Source organism: Cucurbita pepo, chromosome 4 (assembly GCF_057944985.1).
Source record: "Cucurbita pepo subsp. pepo isolate OVF chromosome 4, ASM5794498v1, whole genome shotgun sequence".
NCBI lineage: Eukaryota > Viridiplantae > Streptophyta > Magnoliopsida > Cucurbitales > Cucurbitaceae > Cucurbita > Cucurbita pepo.
The window spans coordinates 1,422,369-1,440,054 of record NC_141801.1 but is presented as its reverse complement, the minus strand read 5'-3'; the positions used below and the strand labels follow the sequence as shown (position 1 = coordinate 1,440,054).

The 17,686-nt window shown below is 36.8% G+C and overlaps 3 protein-coding genes across 4 annotated transcripts; 2 read left to right on the top strand and 1 right to left on the bottom strand.

The window, feature by feature from the left end:
• Positions 1-506: 506 nt before the first annotated feature.
• LOC111792425 (MATE efflux family protein) lies at positions 507-6,616 on the top strand. Its single transcript, XM_023673882.2, has 14 exons — positions 507-710; positions 1,099-1,474; positions 1,613-1,755; positions 2,388-2,531; positions 2,639-2,808; positions 2,994-3,129; positions 3,254-3,350; positions 3,426-3,526; positions 4,092-4,255; positions 4,887-4,958; positions 5,097-5,213; positions 5,305-5,400; positions 5,487-5,608; positions 6,392-6,616. The coding sequence occupies exons 2-14, from the start codon at positions 1,113-1,115 to the stop codon at positions 6,465-6,467; spliced, it is 1,800 nt and encodes a 599-aa protein (XP_023529650.2). The 5' UTR covers positions 507-710; positions 1,099-1,112; the 3' UTR covers positions 6,468-6,616.
• Positions 6,617-6,712: 96 nt separating this feature from the next.
• On the top strand, positions 6,713-14,183 carry LOC111792430 (protein DETOXIFICATION 45, chloroplastic). The gene is made up of 13 exons (XM_023673890.2): positions 6,713-8,209; positions 9,479-9,624; positions 10,280-10,423; positions 10,507-10,637; positions 10,923-11,058; positions 11,319-11,415; positions 11,495-11,595; positions 12,765-12,928; positions 13,029-13,100; positions 13,207-13,323; positions 13,423-13,518; positions 13,604-13,725; positions 14,120-14,183. Exons 1-13 carry the CDS (start codon positions 7,911-7,913, stop codon positions 14,181-14,183), a joined length of 1,689 nt encoding a protein of 562 aa, XP_023529658.1. The 5' UTR covers positions 6,713-7,910.
• LOC111792424 (SEC1 family transport protein SLY1-like) lies at positions 13,089-16,952 on the bottom strand. Of its 2 annotated transcripts, XR_002814794.2 has the most exons (3): positions 16,750-16,952; positions 14,485-16,622; positions 13,089-13,808 (listed from the first exon to the last, which is right to left on the bottom strand). XR_002814794.2 is itself a non-coding variant. In XM_023673881.2 (2 exons), exons 1-2 carry the CDS (start codon positions 16,778-16,780, stop codon positions 14,794-14,796), a joined length of 1,860 nt encoding a protein of 619 aa, XP_023529649.1. In that variant the 5' UTR covers positions 16,781-16,952; the 3' UTR covers positions 14,321-14,793. The 2 variants fall into 2 exon arrangements, 1 of the variants encoding a protein (XP_023529649.1); XM_023673881.2 differs by lacking the exon at positions 13,089-13,808 and having other exon boundaries at positions 14,321-16,622.
• Positions 16,953-17,686: the final 734 nt, after the last annotated feature.

Sequence of the window (17,686 nt, the reverse complement as noted above, 5' to 3'; positions counted from 1 at the left end):
GATCTCGTAGAATCTGTCATATGAAAATTTCATTTCGTTTTCAACCAATAATTTTACAAATGAATATCGCTTCCTTCAAAAATATTCAACGGACCATCCACTTAAAAACTAAAAATCTTACATTTTAAAAACTTTAACATGTTTCCTAAAATTTAAAATATCTAATAAATTTCTAAACTTTAAATTTCATATTTAATAAATTTTTTTAAAATTTCATATTTAATAAAATTTTTGTTATATCTCACTTTTCATAAACCTTTCCAATTTATTAAATGTAAAATAAAATATTTGGTTGTCTTAATATTATAAAAAATAATTAAATATTTTTAAATTTTAGACGTTTCAAAATTAAATTATAATTTAACAAAATTTTATTAATAATATAATTTTTTTATATAATATCGTAACAAAAAAAAAAAAAAAAAATATATATATATATATATATATTTTTTTTTTTAAGGGAATTTTCGGACTATAAAAAAAAAAGGAACTTTAATCTTGATGGCTCCGTTCGGTGCGAATATTTTTTTAATACGTTCGAGAGACTTTGGAGCTTTCCTTTCACTTCTTCTCTTCCCATTTGACACGATTTTTCTTATTCCTCTGTGCCTTCGCGCTTTCCTTCCAGATTGAAATTCAGTGTTCGTTTTCGTCATCTTCCTTGGAATTCTCCTCCTGAAACCCTAAACTCGATTTGGGCTATCGGCAAGGCAAGTGTTTCTGTACTCCCAACACCATATATTTGATCTGTTGGCTTTCTGGATATTCATGCTTTGTTAATTCTTGTTTCTGAATCATTTCCTTCTCATTTCTGTTGGGTACTTGTCTTAATCTTCATTGATCCTGTTTTCATGTTGTGGGTTTGCTTTTTTTTTTTGTTTTTGTTTTATGTTTTGCAGTTCTTGCTCTGTTTTTCTTGCTTCGAATTCTATTTGCCTATGGATTTTATTAGGTTCGTTGTGGGGTAGATTATGAAAATGGGATGAACATCAAGAGTTATTATTATTATTATTTTTGATCTCTTTTTGTTTGTTCATAAATTCTACGTTCTAGCGTTTTCTTATTGCTTACGTTTACCATTTACGCGCGAATTTGCAGACCTTAAATTGGAAATGGCTTGTCAAGTCAGTGACGGGATAGTTTCGAGTGGTTTGGCTAGAATAGTAGGGAAACAGCAAGTAATTCCTGACAAGACGTTGTCATTTTTAAAATTGAAGTGTAGGGATGTTCGAGTTACTTCTCAAATTAGTAGGAAGGTTTTACGGAATCGAAATGGAGTTGGAAATTGGCATTTATCCGCGAGTTTTCGACACAATTATCTGTTTACTTCACCTGTTGTACACCGGAGAAATGCCGGTTTTATCGTGGCTAGGAATCAGTTGAGCTCAGATTATGGGGTGGATTCCTCCGGAGTGGAGGAAAGTTTGTATGTAGAAGAAGATGATGCCAGTTCAAGGGATCAGAATGGTGCAGTGTAAGAATTCAAGATACCTCCATCTTAGCTGAATTATCATAGATTGTTCTTTAGCATTCCTTTTTCGGTTGCTTTAGAAAGTATCTTATGAAATTTGACAGGTTGTTTAAATGGTTGATTTTTCTTACTTCCAAGCAGGCAGTGGAAAGAACCTTCCCAATATCAGCAACAGCCTCTGGATGTTAAGCGTGAGCTTTTAGCTCTATGTGCGCCTGCAATTGCTGGACAAGCTATTGAACCGTTTGCACAGCTTATGGAGACTGCTTATATTGGAAGATTAGGCATGTATCTTCAAATGGCCAATATTCTTTATTTTTAGTTTCCATGTTATAGAACAACTCCCTGATTCTTTTCTTTCACCATTACCCTGTCCTAATTGATTCTTTTCAGTAGATATATATATATATATATATCAGTCAAATTGTGCTCAAGTTAGTCTGCTTATTTTGTTCATTTATTTTCTGTGTTTCATTTGGTTTGATTTTTTCTTTGATTTCAATACTGTGAATAACTGTGACCCAAACTTAGCTTGAAGTGGACTGCATATTTTTGGGTTGTGGAGTTGTACATTTGTATGGACAACCTTAGTTTGAAGTGGCTAAGTTATTTAAATTTATTTTCTGTAGAGATCCTTTATTTGAAAACCTTGATTCATGTTCATGTGTGTTTTCGGATGACTTTCTGATGTCTTCTTTTGCATCAATTAAGCTGTTAGACTATGAATTTAATGGGAATCCTTGGATGCTAACATCCTTCTGTAATCAGTTGGGACGGTCCCTGTTTATTGGGTGTAAGTCGTATTAATCTTTTTCCCGCACTTCTTCCTGTCAGCAGCTGAAGTGAGTAAATGCTATTTCTGTATTTCAGTATTTTCTAGTGTTTTCATACTTGTCCATTTTCAACATATGTGCAGGTGCCTTGGAGTTGGCTTCAGCAGGCATTTCTATAAACATATTTAACTATATATCAAAGGTTTTTAATATACCTCTACTGAGTGTAGCTACTTCTTTTGTTGCTGAGGATATTTCAAAGAATGCAATTGAAGATCCTTCATCAGGTTCTTCTTTTGGCCTTTGGATTGTACAAATTTTTGTCTTAAAAGGCTGTACTGATGGAAAAACTAGTTGCTTTCAAACTTATATTTTGAATTTTTCATGCAAGTAGATTCCTTAGAAGGCTGTACTGATGAGAAACTAGTTGCGCGGTTATCTGAGAGAAAGCAGCTATCTTCAGTTTCTACTGCACTATTGTTGGCAGTCGGGATTGGACTTATTGAGGCTTTAGCGTTGTATTTTGGATCTGGAGTGTTTCTTAACATCATGGGCATTTCTTCAGTAAGTGAAATTGGAAGCCAGTTTATGTCATGCTTTGATCTGCTGATTTACATTTACGTTAACGTTTCCATATGCTATCTCACTTATGTTATAGACATATTGTTGGAGCCGATTAGATAGAGTAAATTTATTAAGATTCTTTATCTCTATGATCTTATGAATATGTTGGTTTATTTTGTTAACAGGAGTCGTCCTTGCGCATTCCATCCCAACAATTTCTTACACTTCGTGCCCTTGGTGCTCCTGCTGTCGTTCTTTATTTGACCCTTCAAGGAGTTTTTCGGGGTTTCAAGGATACCAAAACTCCTGTTCTTTGTCTAGGCACGCATCTAGTCATGAAACCTAGAATTATGTTAATGGTGGAATTTATTTCTAAGCATTTTCTCTATTATGTTCTTTCTTTGTCCTTCATCTTCCTGCTTAAATATTTGTTCTTGATTCACAGGAATTGGAAATTTGCTAGCTGTCTGTCTTTTTCCCTTGTTAATTTATTATTTTCAATTGGGTGCAACTGGAGCAGCAATTTCTACCGTTGTGTCTCAGTATGTTCCCTTCTAATAACTCTTCTTCCTGTATTCTTTATCATAGCTTCCAAACTTATCCAGTTTATGTTTCAGATATGTTATCGCCTTTTTGATGTTATGGTTTCTCAATAAACGAGCTGTACTATTGCCGCCGAGGTTCGGTGCATTGCAATTTGGTGTATACATGAAATCTGGTAATCTCAGAATTCTCATCTTCTTTTACTTCATATATTACTAGTGTTATGTTCCTGGGAGTAATCTTTTCATTATGGTTTAGTCACAAAGCAATGGCCAGCAATGGCTTCAGTTTGCTCATCTTCACTAATAACAGCATACTGTTTAGAAGAGAGGTCTGTTGCAAACTTTGAGAAGGATTAAAAAAAAAGCTATCGAACACGAGATTTCCGTCGACAATATCAATAGTCGTCACTTTATAGTCATTGGTATTAAGCCAAACTCTGAAACCATAGACTTAAAAGCCACTGATTAAACTTTGGTTATATCTTATATGCATGTTGGAGGAATCATTTGAATTTTCTGTATATTCTAGAATTATTCACGTCTCGTAAACTTCAAAATATTCGTACATATCACATTAATCAAAATCAAAGAAAGCTGGAACCTATGCAATTAGATCAATGCTGCATTTAAGGAAAATGATCAATCAAACTTTATGCTATATCTATGGTTTTCCTGGCTATGTTATATGATCAAGACCTCTCACTTTTAATAATCTAATGATTTGGAGTCTGCTATTAGGTGGTTTTCTTCTTGGAAGAACTCTTTCTGTTTTAACTACTATGACGTTGGGTACATCCATGGCTGCACGTCAAGGTGCGGTGGCTGTGGCTGCACACCAAATATGTATGCAAGTATGGTTAGCAGTATCTCTTCTAACTGATGCACTTAGTGCTTCAAGTCAGGTACATACTTTTTCTTTTTCCGTTTTAGCTCATTCTCTTTATAAGAAATCCTAATACTAAGAACATCTATTTAACTATCATGGGTTGCCCTTGTGGTCAAGGGCCATGTAAATAATAAAGGGCATACCATGGTGACAGCGATTAAGGATTTAATATCCTACGAGTTACATTGGCAACCAAATGTTGTAGTAGGATTAGTCAGTCCTGTGAGAATAGTCGAGGTGTGTGCAAATTGGCACAAACACTCACAAACACTCACAAACACTCACGGATATAAAACAAGTACATTTGTTTGTCTTGTCCTTCATTATTTGTACCCTTATCAAGTATTTTGTGCTAACCATTATTCCATAAAAATATTTTATTTTATTAGAAAATCCATTGTATTGTTAAGAGCATGCAATACTAAGCAAGCATTCTTTTGAGCTGAGAATGAAATGCAAGGTTAAAACCTTCTGAAATTCTATCTTAAGTACAAAGCTACAGTACAAAATTGGTTACTGAAGTAGTGAAGTTCCAATTTATTTATGGTTTCGTCCTATCTCCTAATCGTGATGTAAGACCTTGAGGTTTCTAACGATGACGTCTTTATTTGTTTTCTCTCTGATCTTCGAATTATCTATCTTGGTAGGCCATGATTGCTAGCTCCGTATCGAAAGGTGATTACAAGACTGCAAAGGAAGTGACAAGCCTATCCTTGAAGGTAGAATTTTTATGTGCAGATTTGAATTTCTACACTTTCCTGTCTTCACTCTTAATTAGTACGATGAGAAGTTTTTGAGCTATATATAACCCGTGAAATATACGTCGAGCTTCATATGAATTTGTCTATACCGTACAGATAGGATTGCTCGCAGGTACCATATTATTTGCAATTCTTGGGCTATTCTTCGGTTCGCTTGCTACCTTGTTCACCAAGGATTCGGACGTTTTAGGAATTGTTAGAACTGGAGTCTTGGTAAGCTAAGTGAAATTATTATTAATTTCTCAAGTGTTTCTGTGATAAATTGTGAACCCTCCTACTTTTTGGTTTCATGAAACTTCTACAGTTTGTTAGTGCCACTCAACCTTTGAATTCTCTGGCATTTGTCTTTGATGGTCTGCATTATGGTGTCTCAGACTTCTCATATGCTGCGTACTCAATGGTAAGCAGTTTCTTTAATTGAAATCATGACTGAAAATTCATTCTCTAGCAGATATGATCTTGATTGATATTGTTAATGAACTGTAGATGGTGGTCGGGGCTATCTCTTCTTCCGTTTTGGTGTATGCTTCTTCTGTTTTGGGTCTTCGTGGGCTCTGGTTGGGCTTGTCCCTCTTTATGGGCCTACGTGCTGCTGCTGGTTTTTTCAGGTAGAATCTCACACTTTTGCTTTCATTCTCTCAACTGAATGATTTTTAGAGCGACATAGCCCGTAAAGGACTCGGGCGAAACGTGTTATAATATTATGAATGATTTAAGATAATGAAGAACTTGCCTGAAGATTGTTAGAGAAGTGATGCCTTTTGAATGATGTTTCTTAATTTCCTTATTGAAAACTCCTTGTTTGGCATCTTCGGCACACTATTAGAAACCCATCGTAGATGGTTTAGCCATGCCCGGTGCCACGAAATGATTGAGAACTACGACTAATTTACCTTCATATTTAGCTCGAAAGTATGTTTCTTTGTCTGGTGGGTAGTTTTTGAATGGCTATTAGAAACCCATTGTAGATGGTTCAGCCACGCCCGGTGCCATGAAATGACTGAGAATTACGACTAATTTACCTTCATATTTAGCTGGGAAGTATGTTTCTTTGTCTGGTGGGTAGTTTTTGGATGGCTATTAGGAACCCATTGTAGATGGTTCAGTCACGCCCGGTGCCATTGAGAACTACGACTAATTTACCTTCATATATAGCTGGAAAGTATGTTTCTTTGTCTGGTGGGTAGTTTTTGAACGGCTATTAGAAACCCATTGTAGATGGTTCAGCCACGTCCGGTGCCACGAAATGATTAAGAACTACGACTAATTTACCTTCATATTTAGCTCGAAAGTATGTTTCTTTATCTAGTGGGTACTTTTCGGATGGGAATCTGCTTCTCCAATGATTCTCTGCATAGCTTATAACTTCCATTTATTGTTGGATTATGCAGATTACTTTCCAAGAACGGTCCATGGTGGTTCCTGCACAGTGATCTCCAGAACACCAAGGTTCAAACATCCCCATAGCTCTCTTCTTATAATTTTAGAGTTCTTAATGTTCATCAATTTAGACTCTTTTCTAATTCTATAGCCTTATAAGTTGTAGTTCCCACAATTTTTTCCATCAATGAAATAAGTCCTTTCAATAAAGAACAGATACAACTTTTCATCTCCAATACGAATATTTAGAGGTTAAACTTGTAATTAAACCAAATTTAACTCCATTCATGTTGTTGAACGATGATCTAGTGCCAAACCCACGTACACTATGATGCACAAGTTAGTCATCGAGTTAGTAATTGTGATGTCCCACATTGGTTGGGGAGGAGAACAAACCACCATTTATAAGGGTGTGGAAACCTTCCCCTAGCAGACGCGTTTTAAAGCCTTGAGGGGAAGCGCGAAAGGGAAAGTCCAAAGAGGACAATATCTGCTAGCGGTGGATCTTGGTCGTTACAAATGGTATCAAAGCCAGACACCGGATGATGTATCAGCCTGCTAGAGGTGGATCTTGGTCGTTACAAATGGTATAGAGCCAGACACCGGATGATGTACCAGCCTTCTTGCTGTTCCCCGAGAGGGGGTAGACACGAGGCGGTGTATCAATAAGGACGCTGGCCCCAAAGGAAGAAAGAGTGCTAGCGAAGACGCTGGGCCCCGAAGGGGGGTGGATTGTGATGTCCCACAGTGGTTGGGGAGGAGAACAAGCCACCATTTATAAGAGTGTGGAAACCTTCCCCCAGGTGTGGAAACTTTTCCCCAGCAGACGAGTTTTAAAGCTGTGAAGGGAAGCTCGAAAGGGAAAGCTCAAAAAGGACAATATCTTCTAGCGGTGGATCTGGGTCGTTACAGTAATATAGATAGAGAGTAATGTGTGAGTGTCATTCTTATAGGGTGGTTTAGAAATCGTACAATCTTGTTGTAGTACTCATAGCATGTTACGTATGATAAATGGTTACAAAGTAGGATTGTTGCTCAGTCGAACTGTTTCTCAAATGGATCTTTGACCGACTTAACCTTCTCATCCATTTAGTTAACCTGTGGGAACCGTTTCTTGGAGGGCGGTCTCAAAGGTTCACATGGGTGACACCATCGATCTCAAGTGTCGACCTCAACTTCAACTTCGATTATACAACACTATTGATTAAAAAGTATTCCATAGTTGTCAGTAACATGAAAAGGACCGTCCGTTTTTCCATTAAAGGGAACAAAATCATGGAGGAGACTAGGAATTGCCAACAATTTTCAGTGAAGGTTAGCAAATTTTGTAGTTCTACTGTTTCATTGAACTTGCTGCCACATAGCCCCTCCCTCCAGAACCCTATAAAAGTCAAGGGGGGCTTTGTGGCACCAAGCAACTCCTTTCACCATTGCATGCTCTCACTGAGCTCTCGCCTTCTCCTCGCTCATTCAAATTTCCCATTCCATTTCCCTCTCCATTCAACCACCGATCATTAATCGACATCATCAATGGCTGCTTCTTGTCATTTCACCGAGCTCACAGTTCCTCGAATAGCCCTAAATCGCAGGAGAATGTTGGATTGTTCTTCAGCTCTAGGCCCGAGACATGCTGTCGATTTCGGTTCCCGATTTCGTCGTACGATTTCGGAAAAACTTAACGGAACCGGAAAGTTGTCTGCCGGAGTTCACAAGGATCTTATTGGTCCTCTATTCGCCGGCCGGCGGAATGCCATTAGTAATCGGTTCAGCGACAGTCTCTACGAAGAAGAAGAAGAAGGTAGTTCCCGCGAGAGGAACAGCGCCACCGTGTAAGAATTTAAATTCTTAATTTTTAATTTAAATATATTTTTTTAAAAATATTTACAATATTTTTTAAATTTCTTTAATTTTTTTAATCCAGGTTGACATCAACATTTTCATTAATATATATATATATATATATATATATATATATTTTGGTATAAGTTTAAGGTTAAACTATGATTAAATCAAAAGACTATTTTACCCGAAAACGGTAAGCAATTTATTTTGACCATGGATTTGATATTTTTATATTATTGTTAAAAATACTTTTAAATTTTAAAAAATTAACGAGTTTAAAATAGCATTAATATCCTTTAACCTCAACACCAGCACAAACACCGAAACTAATCTATTTACATCTTATAAATTTTTTTTTTTAAAAATTATGATTATTTTTTAAATGTGATACTAACAATTTCATTAACGATAAAGGTATTTTTTGTTTTTGAAGTTCTTAAAGAAGTTTTAAAAAATGATTTTGAAGTTTCAAAAAAAAAAAAAAAAAAAAAAAAAAAAATTTTGGAAGTTCAAAGATTTTTTTTTAATTTTTGTCCCACTTATTAAAACTTTTAAAAGTATTTTTATTAATTTAACAAAAAAAATTAAATCAAAATATTTAAATAAATATGGAACAAGAATTAAAAAAAAAAAAAAAAAAAAAAAAAAAAAAAAAACAGAAAACGGATAAGATAAGATTATTTAAAAAAAAAGAAAAAAGAAAAAAAGAAAAAAAGGGTAAAAATGGGGACCGTTCTTGCATGCAATTAAGTGTATTGAGACGCTTTGGTTGTGATGAACATTTTGTATCATTTGTGGAACATTTATGACTCACTCATAACACTTACTTGGACGTATCTCAATCCATGCAACTTATGGGAGTTATCTCCAAATTTCAACCCTCTTCACTTTCACCTTCACTTTTTCTTTTTCAAATTCCAACATTCACTTATAGTAATGATCTAAATGATTAGGATAGGATTGGTTACTTCCCGTTTCCCGTCATAATCGTTGTAATCGTTGTAATCAGTGTCGTAATTAAACCTTTAACCTTTTTTTTAAATCTATTAACGGTAGGTTTGATCTTTCTAAATAATGTGTGAGTTTGCATGTGTGAAACTCAATTAAACGACCGCTAATAGAAAGGGTTGATAAATAAAATATAAACGATTGATCGATCGTATCTCAGAAGCTTCTCTTACCAAAAAAGGAAAAGAAAAAAAAAGAAAACAATTATTTTCAATTATAAGGCCTAATTTGTGATGTTTGCAATGCAGGGTTTGGGGAAAAAATGGAAATAATGATGAACAATCTGGGGATGATGTTAAATATGAACTTGTAGTTCTGTGTCTACCTGCAATGGCTGGACAAGCTATGCTCTTGGCTGGACAGCTTTTGGAGACTGCTTCTGTTGGAAAATTAGGCATGCCTTCTTCTTTCCCCCTTTCCTCTATTTTTTTTTTTTTTTTTATTCATTTACCTCGATGACTGTTCAGTGAAGGGTTGATAGAGTTGAACTACCGACCGCTAAAACGGTAATATGATGTCTTATCCATTGACTTCATGTATGTTGATGTTGGCTATGTGACCATTAGTTTACATGATAAATTGATAAGTTGGGCATATGCTCTATCTTTTGGCCCTTCGCCTATCTGCTTGGCTGGTAAACTACCTTGATCCATCCCTAGTTTCGATTCGTTATGCTAAACACCTCTCATCTACAATGGAGTTTACTTTTGAGAGTGTGCCAATATGATCTTAATGAGGTGTGGGACTTTGCATCTAATATTCGTTAGGCTTCCTTGTTCGGGTCTCTTCCTAAAAGGGGAGTATGTAAGCTATAGAATCTCAAATTCTCCTCATGGAAATCCAACGATGCAAACAGCTTGTTGTCATCAAGTGCCACTTTTCATATGCTAGATGAAGGCTTAGAATAGAATCGTTGGAGCTCTTACGTTGTTCCTATGCAACATGAAGTACATTAATGTTCGATAAACTATCATTTTAAACACGAAAAAGTTGAGTTGATTTAAGATAATCGTTGTTCATATATGCCCGTTTTTTGAACATTTGTGCAGGTGCCTTGGAGTTGGCTTCAGCTGGTGTTTCCATAAACATATTTAACTACTTATCAAAGCTTTTTAATGTCCCTCTACTAAGTGTAGCTACTTCCTTTGTTGCTGAGGACATTTCAAAGCATGGCTTCCAACATCCTTCTTTAGGTTCTCTTCCAATGCTTTTGTTTCTACTTTTTTTTCTTTCATAACTTTCATACCATTCTCAAATCCACTTTTCATGGAAGCAGATTCTGTGCAGAGAAAGCACTTACCTTCAGTTTCTACAGCTCTTGTACTGGCACTTGGAGTTGGAGTTTTTGAGGCTTTAATCCTTTACTTTGGATCAGGAATTCTTCTGAATGCCATGAGTATTCCTTGTGTAAGCATTTGTTCGGTTTCCTCTATTTTCTCTCGAGAGTTTTAGGTTAGATACAAGTTGAGTTATGAACCTTTTTGTTCGTGTCAAGTAGATTCATGAACTCCTAAAAGTACTGAACTAGTCCTGTGTTAGTAAGTCCTCGAGCCTCTAAGCTTGATTTGTGAATTTTAAAAGTGTCGGATAGAAGACAAATCTATTAAACACAAAGTTGAAGGCTCGAGAACTTAATTGACTTATTTGACATGAACTTAAAAATTTACTGACTAATTTATCTTGTCTTAACAGGGGTCATCTTTGCGCATTCAAGCCCAAAAATTTCTCACACTTAGAGCCCTTGGTGCTCCTGCTGTTGCTCTTTATTTGACTCTTCAAGGAGTTTTTAGAGGGTTTAAGGATACCAAAACTCTTGTTCTATGTCTAGGCATGCATCTATCTATCACACTTAGACTTATACTAATGCCAAAGTTTGTGTTTTAGTAATTCCTTTTTTGTGGTTACTTCCCGGTTTAGTCTTGAAGCTCTTATGTTCGTATCCAATAAGTCCTCGAACGGTAACAGATATCCATTAGAGTTTAAGTAGGACTTGAAAATGCTTTATAAAGTTTAGTATTAAACTCGTAATTTAACCTCATTTTTTAGATTCTTATTCGTTTTCGGGCATGAATTTGTATTAATTGGCAGGAATTGGCAACTTTTTGGCTGTCTGTCTTTTTCCACTATTGATTTACTATTTTCAATTGGGCGCAACTGGAGCAGCAATTTCCATTGTAGTGTCTCAGTACGTTAACTTTCCAACTGATCTTCTTATGTGTTCTCTTATGGCCTCCAAATTCTAATGAGTTGTGTTCATGTTTCAGATATGTTATTGCTTTTCTAATGATATGGTTTTTAAACAAAAGGGTTGTACTGCTATCGCCAAAGTTTGGTGCACTGCAATTTGGTGAATATATGAAATCTGGTAATTTCAGAACTGTTTTCTTCTTCTACTTCATACTTTGGAGAAAGTTTGATATGAACAAAAATACGTTGTTGGGAGTGATCTCTCCATTGAGCTTTTCTTACCATGCATTGACCAAAATTGGACTTCGTTTCTTTGCAAAGAATAGACACAAGGAGACGCTTAAAGAGCTCTCCTCCACCTGTCCTTTCGAGAGAAGGGGAGGTTTTCATGGAAATTGGGAGTGTGAGATCCTACATCGGTTGGAGAGGGGAACAAAGGGTGTGGAAACCTCTCACTAATAGATACGTTTTAAAATCGTGAGGCTGACGATGGTACGTAACGGGACAAAGTGGACAGTATCTGCTAGCGGTGGGCTCGGGCTGTTACGAATGGTATCAAAGTTGGACATCGGGTAGTGTGCCAGCGAGGACGTTGGCCCCCCAAGAAGGGTGGATTGTGAGATTCTACATTGGTTGAAGAGGTGAACGAAACATTCCTTATAAGGGTATAAAAACCTCTCCCTAGTGGAAGTGTTTTAAAATCATGAGAGGAAGCATGGAAGGGAAAAGCCCAAAGAGGACAATATTTACTAGTAGTGGGCTTGGACTATTATTACAAATGGTATCAGAGCCATGCACCGAAAGATGTGCCAATAAGGCTGTTGGGTCCCAAGGGAAGGTGTATTATGAGATCTCACATCGGTTGGAGAGGAGAACGAAACATTCCTTATAAGGGTGTGGAAACCTCTTCCTAGCAGATACATTTTAAAACTGTGAGGCTGACGGCGATACGTAACAGACCAAAGCAAATAATATTTGCTAGCAATGGGCTTGGGCTGTTACACAAATGGGGGTGTATGTGCAATCTTCTAGGGTTTATAGGAGGGAAATAATAGGAACTAGGCTCGAGTGATTTTTGGACTTTCGTAGAGTCTTAAATTTATTTAACAAGAGCTCCTCTTCTTTAGCTTGACTTTCTTTTTCTAAGCTTGCCTTATATTCTTTCATCTAAATCATAATATTTAAACAGTGAACTTAATGTTATCTTACCACAGAAGAAGAAAAAATGATGTCAAACACAATTGCTATCAACATTTTAGAGAAATTTGTTTTGGAACAAATCTATAAACCAATAGACTCAATAGCCATTGATTTCCATAGTTTGATTAGATGTGTACCTGCCATTAGGTAGTTTTCTCTTTGGAAGGACTCTTTCCATTCTAACGACCATGACAGTAGCGATGTCAATGGTCACTCGTCAAGGTGCAGTACCTATGGCTGCACATCAAATATGTATGCAAGTATGGTTAGCAGTAACTACTCTTACTGAAGCTCTTGCTACTTCTAGTCAGGTAAACATTTTTTTGAAATAATGAAGTCCGAAATTGAGGATGTTCTCACCATGGCTTTATCTGTTTTTCTCCTTGACATTGAAATTGCGTACACTGATAGGTTATAGTTGCGAGTGCTGCATCAAAAAGAGATTATAAGACTGCAAAGAAAGTTACAAGCTTAGCCATAAAGGTACAATTTCATTTTATTTGTGTATTTGTGTCACTACATTCCCACTGGAAGTCTTTTGAAACTTGACGTTTCAACAAATGAACAAGTTTATATGGATTTGGTTCAGGTAGGCTTGCTCGCAGGTATCATATTATGTGCAGTCCTTGGAGCATCTTTTCATTCTTTGGCCCCTTTGTTCACCAAGGATCCTCAAGTGTTGGAAATTCTTAGAAAGGGAGTGCTGGTAAGTTATGCAGTTTCGTTTTGAACAGAACTCGTCCTTACTAGGTTGAACCTTTTCATATATGTGGCTCACAGAATGCTTCCATCGAATCTTGTACAGTTTGTAAGTGGCGCTCAACCTTTGATTCCTCTAGCAACTCTCTTTGATGGTTTGCATTATGGTGTTTCGGACTTCCCGTATGCAGCTTGGTCAACGGTAAACATTTTCCTTCATAGTAAAAGATCACTAAAATGAAGTATCCTTTTCTCCAAAGTGAAGACAAACTTGTTGGTTATATTAGGTGGTGGTTGGAACAGTCTCTTCATGCGTTATGCTTTATGCTCCTTCCAGTTTTGGTCTCTATAGGACATGGCTAGGCTTGACACTCTTTATGGGCTTGCGCACTGTAGCTGGTTTTGCCAGGTACAATCTCGCTCTTGAACTCAAGGAAACAACTTTATAGCCTATAGAAATAGATCCTGTACTTGTTTTCATTCTTGAAGGACCTGACAACCAAAAGTTCATCACATAGAATGAGCAAATCTTATGATGATAGGTCATCAATATGCAAGATTGAAGTTCGAAATGTGAAGCTACCAATAGTTTTTAGCTCATAACCAAGTAGTTAGATGGGAAAATTATGCAGAAGTGCTTGCATTCTAATTCTATCCTTGGATGCATTTTATCATGATACTGAAAGGGATAGTCAATGTTAAGCTCTGGAATTCAGATAGATGATAGACCATTGATCCCTAATTTTCATGTGATTCTTCTCTACAAACATTTATAACTTCCATGCGGTTGTTTTGTTATGCAGATTGCTTTCAAAAAATGGTCCATGGTGGTTCCTGCACAGTAATTTCCAAGTTGGAACATACTAAGAGTTGTAGTTTATGATATCAAATTTCTCATGCTCTCATTTGGTTTTTGTCCTCAAATGGGTCGCTTCCATCATTGCTAGGGAGTCAAGAGTACTATTTGTGTATGATCAAGAATGCTAGTAGCAAATAAGATGGTATGGGATTCAATAAGCCATGTATATAAATATAATGTACTTTCTGTTCTTTACTTGTCCTAAACAAAATAACGCGTGAAGCATAAATGTTAATATAAATGGAACTACTAAGCAAGGAAGGCTCCATATATGTGTGTAATACGTAACAAAATGTCGAGTTGACGTACTCAGTAAGTTCATTCCTTCAAGCTGCAGACAGCAAAATTGGTTTTGTTAGACGGGTCTTGCTCATCGAACCTCTACTTTTGCTTCGAATCGACTGAACCTACCCTATCTAATAACAGAAAGAAGAATTTCCAAGAGGCTCAGCGGTGACCAACTTGGGATCACGCAGGCTGCTCGAGGGTCAAGTATAGATCAATAGTAACCGTAGCGTTCTATATTGACTGACAGATTAGAACTCCACCACTGATATTTCATTCAATCAAAAACTAACTCCAAACTACTGATTTAGAATTCTACACTAAGGGTATGAACTAATTACTTGAGGATACAGAAGCACTGCCCAACCCCATCTTCTGCCCCAACAGCATAAGCTGCTCTACAAACTCCTCTCCAGTTAGAATTTCTGTTGTACCATATACAACATGTTTGGGAGGATGCTGACGCAGGGAAAGTTCCTGCAGACTTGCATACTCTATGTAATTACCCCCGCCAATCATAAATACGATCGCTTCCTTGAAAGGTCCTTTTAAATGGCTGCTGCTTGTTCCAGCACTTGACCTTTGAGCACGAGGATCGAGAACGAGATACGAATCAGTTTCAGGATTTGGTTTTCCCTCCATCAAAGCCTCCACAGTCCTTGTTAATGCAAGTTGCCTATCACTAGATAATAGATTTTTTACACCAGCAGTCACAGCACTAATTGATTGTCCGTATAGCTTTTCAGCCCAATTGACGATGTTTCCCTTGCCAGTGGAATTTGCAGATGCAAATGAGACGTTCAATGATTTCATCTTCTTTACATATTGAAATGCACTAGTGTTAATTTCCAACTCCTTTAGGACCTCTTCCATGGCTTCAACTTCCGATTGATTAATGTTTTCAGAAGAGATTAGATACACGACAGCAAACCGAAGCTTGTCCATCTTAGTGCCTTTACCTCTTAGCAAGTCCAAAAGCTCATTCCGATCAATGCCACCTCTAGACATTATCTCGTTCACCTTCTTCGCATACGAATCAAGGGATCTTTCCTTAATCTCACCAAGCAAAACAGTAGCAATATTCGTGTGCTTGTCGATGATTTGCTTCCGCTCGGTCAACTCAGGCAATGAGTTAACCGCCTTCATCAAATGCTTAGTGTTACCTATCATATCTGCTCCATCAAACTCAGCCTCAGCAGCTCCACCAGTCTTCCTATTGACCTCATCAACATCCCTCTTGTATTTGTTCAGCTGTGTCTCAATCTCGACTGCAACTTCTGGGAATTCCAAGAATCCATTAGCCGACCAAAATGGATCCGAACTATTCAACTCATAATTCATTCCACCCTTTTCACTCTTAACACTCAACCCATTCAATTTCAGCCCAAGAATGTCGTGCACCAAAGGTTGGTATCTAAAATCATGTTGAATTCCAACAGACAACTCAAAATTACGATCAAATAAACACAGAATCGGGCGCTGAAAGGAGCTCATAAACCCCCCACCTTCAGAGAACAAGTTGTTCTTCGATAACAAGTGATCCCTTAACCTTTGATCCAACGCCATGGCAACCATCTCAGCAGGCCCCCCTCGTGGGCACCTAATGATCGGCACTACAGCAAGCGTAGCCAAAACACAGAACAACCCACCAACAATCTTCTCCACAATCTCTTCAATCTCACGATCCCCTGCCGAGGGATCATTCAATTGCACATAACTAGACCTCTGACCTAACGAAAACAAATTATCTTCAAGAGTAACAAATTCCAAATACTGATCATGCACCTTCGCAATTCGCTGAATCGAATCCGATTTCAACGTTTCAGACGCGAGATCCTCAAGCAGCGGCCGGGGAACAGAGGAAGAGAAGTTGAGGAAGAAGCTATCATACAAAGAACGCGAAGCATCAGCAACGATCCGATCGATATTATGCTTGGTTGCTTGAACAAAGTAAACAGCGGGGACATCGTGTACAGGCTTACGGTCCTTGTCAATAAGGAAGTAAAGAGTAACGCCATGTTTGCGTAGGTCCTTGACATGAATCAAAGGAGAAAGAATGTTTTGACAGAACCTGTCGTAGATCAGGATCTTGTAAACCTCCTCGTTGGCCGTACCCGTAGCGGTAACAGGCTGGTTCAGATTCAACATACGAATAATGCTTTCTGCAATCAATCAAAGACAGAATTAGCTCAAAGAAGATCGGAGAAATGGAATCCGGCGTAATCGAATACTTAATATGTATGGTTGATTGGCGGGAACTGAGACTTAAGGAAGAAGAAAAGGACTTACCAGTCTGCTTTTGGCGGAGATTGAGAGCCATAGCAGAGGAATCCGATCGAGCTGTGAAGAGAAATGAAGAGTTAGAGATATTGAGGCGGCCGGAGATGGGATCGTGAGGGAGAAGGCGACGGTGGGTTCCTCTGCGTGGTTTCTCTAACGAAGACGAAAAGTAAGGAGGCGACGAAATAGTGGATGACGATTCCACCTTCTTCAATACGACGCCGTTTCATACAACGACTTCTCTATTTTTATTTAATCTTTTAAAATTTGGTAATAATCTAGTTTTTTAAAAATTTATATTTTATTTAAAAAGTAATTAGATGATTATCTAATCATAATTTTTTAAATTAAATCTATAAATACCACTTTTATCTATGTTTTCAATAACCAAATCAAGTTTATTGTTCGGGTGACCTCGTACAATATCCATTTTTTCTATTTATAATCAAACAGTATAAGATCACAATATCGACATTTCCTATTTATAATCAAACAATATAAGTTTCCTATTTATAATCAAACAATATAACAATATAAGATCATAATATCGACTTTTCATGTTTGATTAAGATCACAATATCGACTTTTCCTGTTTATAATCAAACAATATAAGATCATAATATCGACTTTTCCTGTTTGATTAAGATCATAATATAATATCGACTTTTCATGTTTGATTAAGATCACAATATCGACTTTTCCTGTTTATAATCAAACAATATAAGATCATAATATCGACTTTTCCTGTTTATAATCAAACAGTATAAGATCATAATATCGACTTTTTCTGTTTATAATCAAATAGTATAAGATCACAATATCGACTTTTCCTATTTATAATCAAACAGTATAAGATTACAATATCGACGTTTCCTGTTTATAATCAAACAGTATAAAATCACAATATCGACGTTTCCTGTTTATAATCAAACAGTATAAGATCACA